Source organism: Sinocyclocheilus grahami, unplaced genomic scaffold (genome assembly GCF_001515645.1).
Source record: "Sinocyclocheilus grahami isolate Dianchi unplaced genomic scaffold, SAMN03320097.WGS_v1.1 scaffold7492.1, whole genome shotgun sequence".
In the NCBI taxonomy this organism is placed as follows: domain Eukaryota; kingdom Metazoa; phylum Chordata; class Actinopteri; order Cypriniformes; family Cyprinidae; genus Sinocyclocheilus; species Sinocyclocheilus grahami.
The window spans coordinates 1-480 of record NW_015511509.1 but is presented as its reverse complement, the minus strand read 5'-3'; the positions used below and the strand labels follow the sequence as shown (position 1 = coordinate 480).

The 480-nt window shown below is 47.5% G+C and overlaps 1 protein-coding gene across 1 annotated transcript in view; it reads left to right on the top strand.

The window, feature by feature from the left end:
• Nucleotides 1-276, top strand: part of LOC107577857 (piezo-type mechanosensitive ion channel component 2-like) — a gene marked incomplete at its 3' end in the record, with an annotated part of 9,461 nt that extends 9,185 nt beyond the window's left edge. Inside the window, exon 7 of the mRNA XM_016263887.1 lies at nucleotides 136-276. Coding sequence (XP_016119373.1) covers nucleotides 136-276 — 141 coding nt within the window. The remainder of the gene's footprint in view (nucleotides 1-135) is intronic.
• Nucleotides 277-480: the final 204 nt, after the last annotated feature.

The following is a 480-nucleotide window of genomic DNA, read 5'->3' as shown; positions in this document are numbered from 1 at the left end:
TATTTTGTAACATTATAAATGTCTTTACTGTCACTTTTGATCATTATCCAACAATATCCAACAAAACATGCTAATGACATGTTATTTATTGTAAGTGTATCCTGAATCTGGTTCGTGTCTGTGTGTTTTCTGCAGTGAGTACACAGAACCCACTGTGCTGTTGGAGTCTGAGGAAACCAGTGAGCATGTTCTCAAAACCAGCCAGCGCGCTCGACCCAGACTCTGCCGCCTGCCTGGAGTAGATGTGCAGTCGTCGTCTGCAGACAGTGCAGCCAGGTATGAACCTCCAGCGTCTGCTCTGCTTCAGACCGGCCGTGTGTTTCTGTGTACTTACAGCTCGGGGCTTTTCTGTCATTACCAGTTAGGAGGCAGGTGACTCTATTATGCGTGTAAACGAATCTGTCCTGAGTGTTAACACACACACTCACACACACATGCACGCACGCACGCACACACACTCAAACGCACGCACACACACAC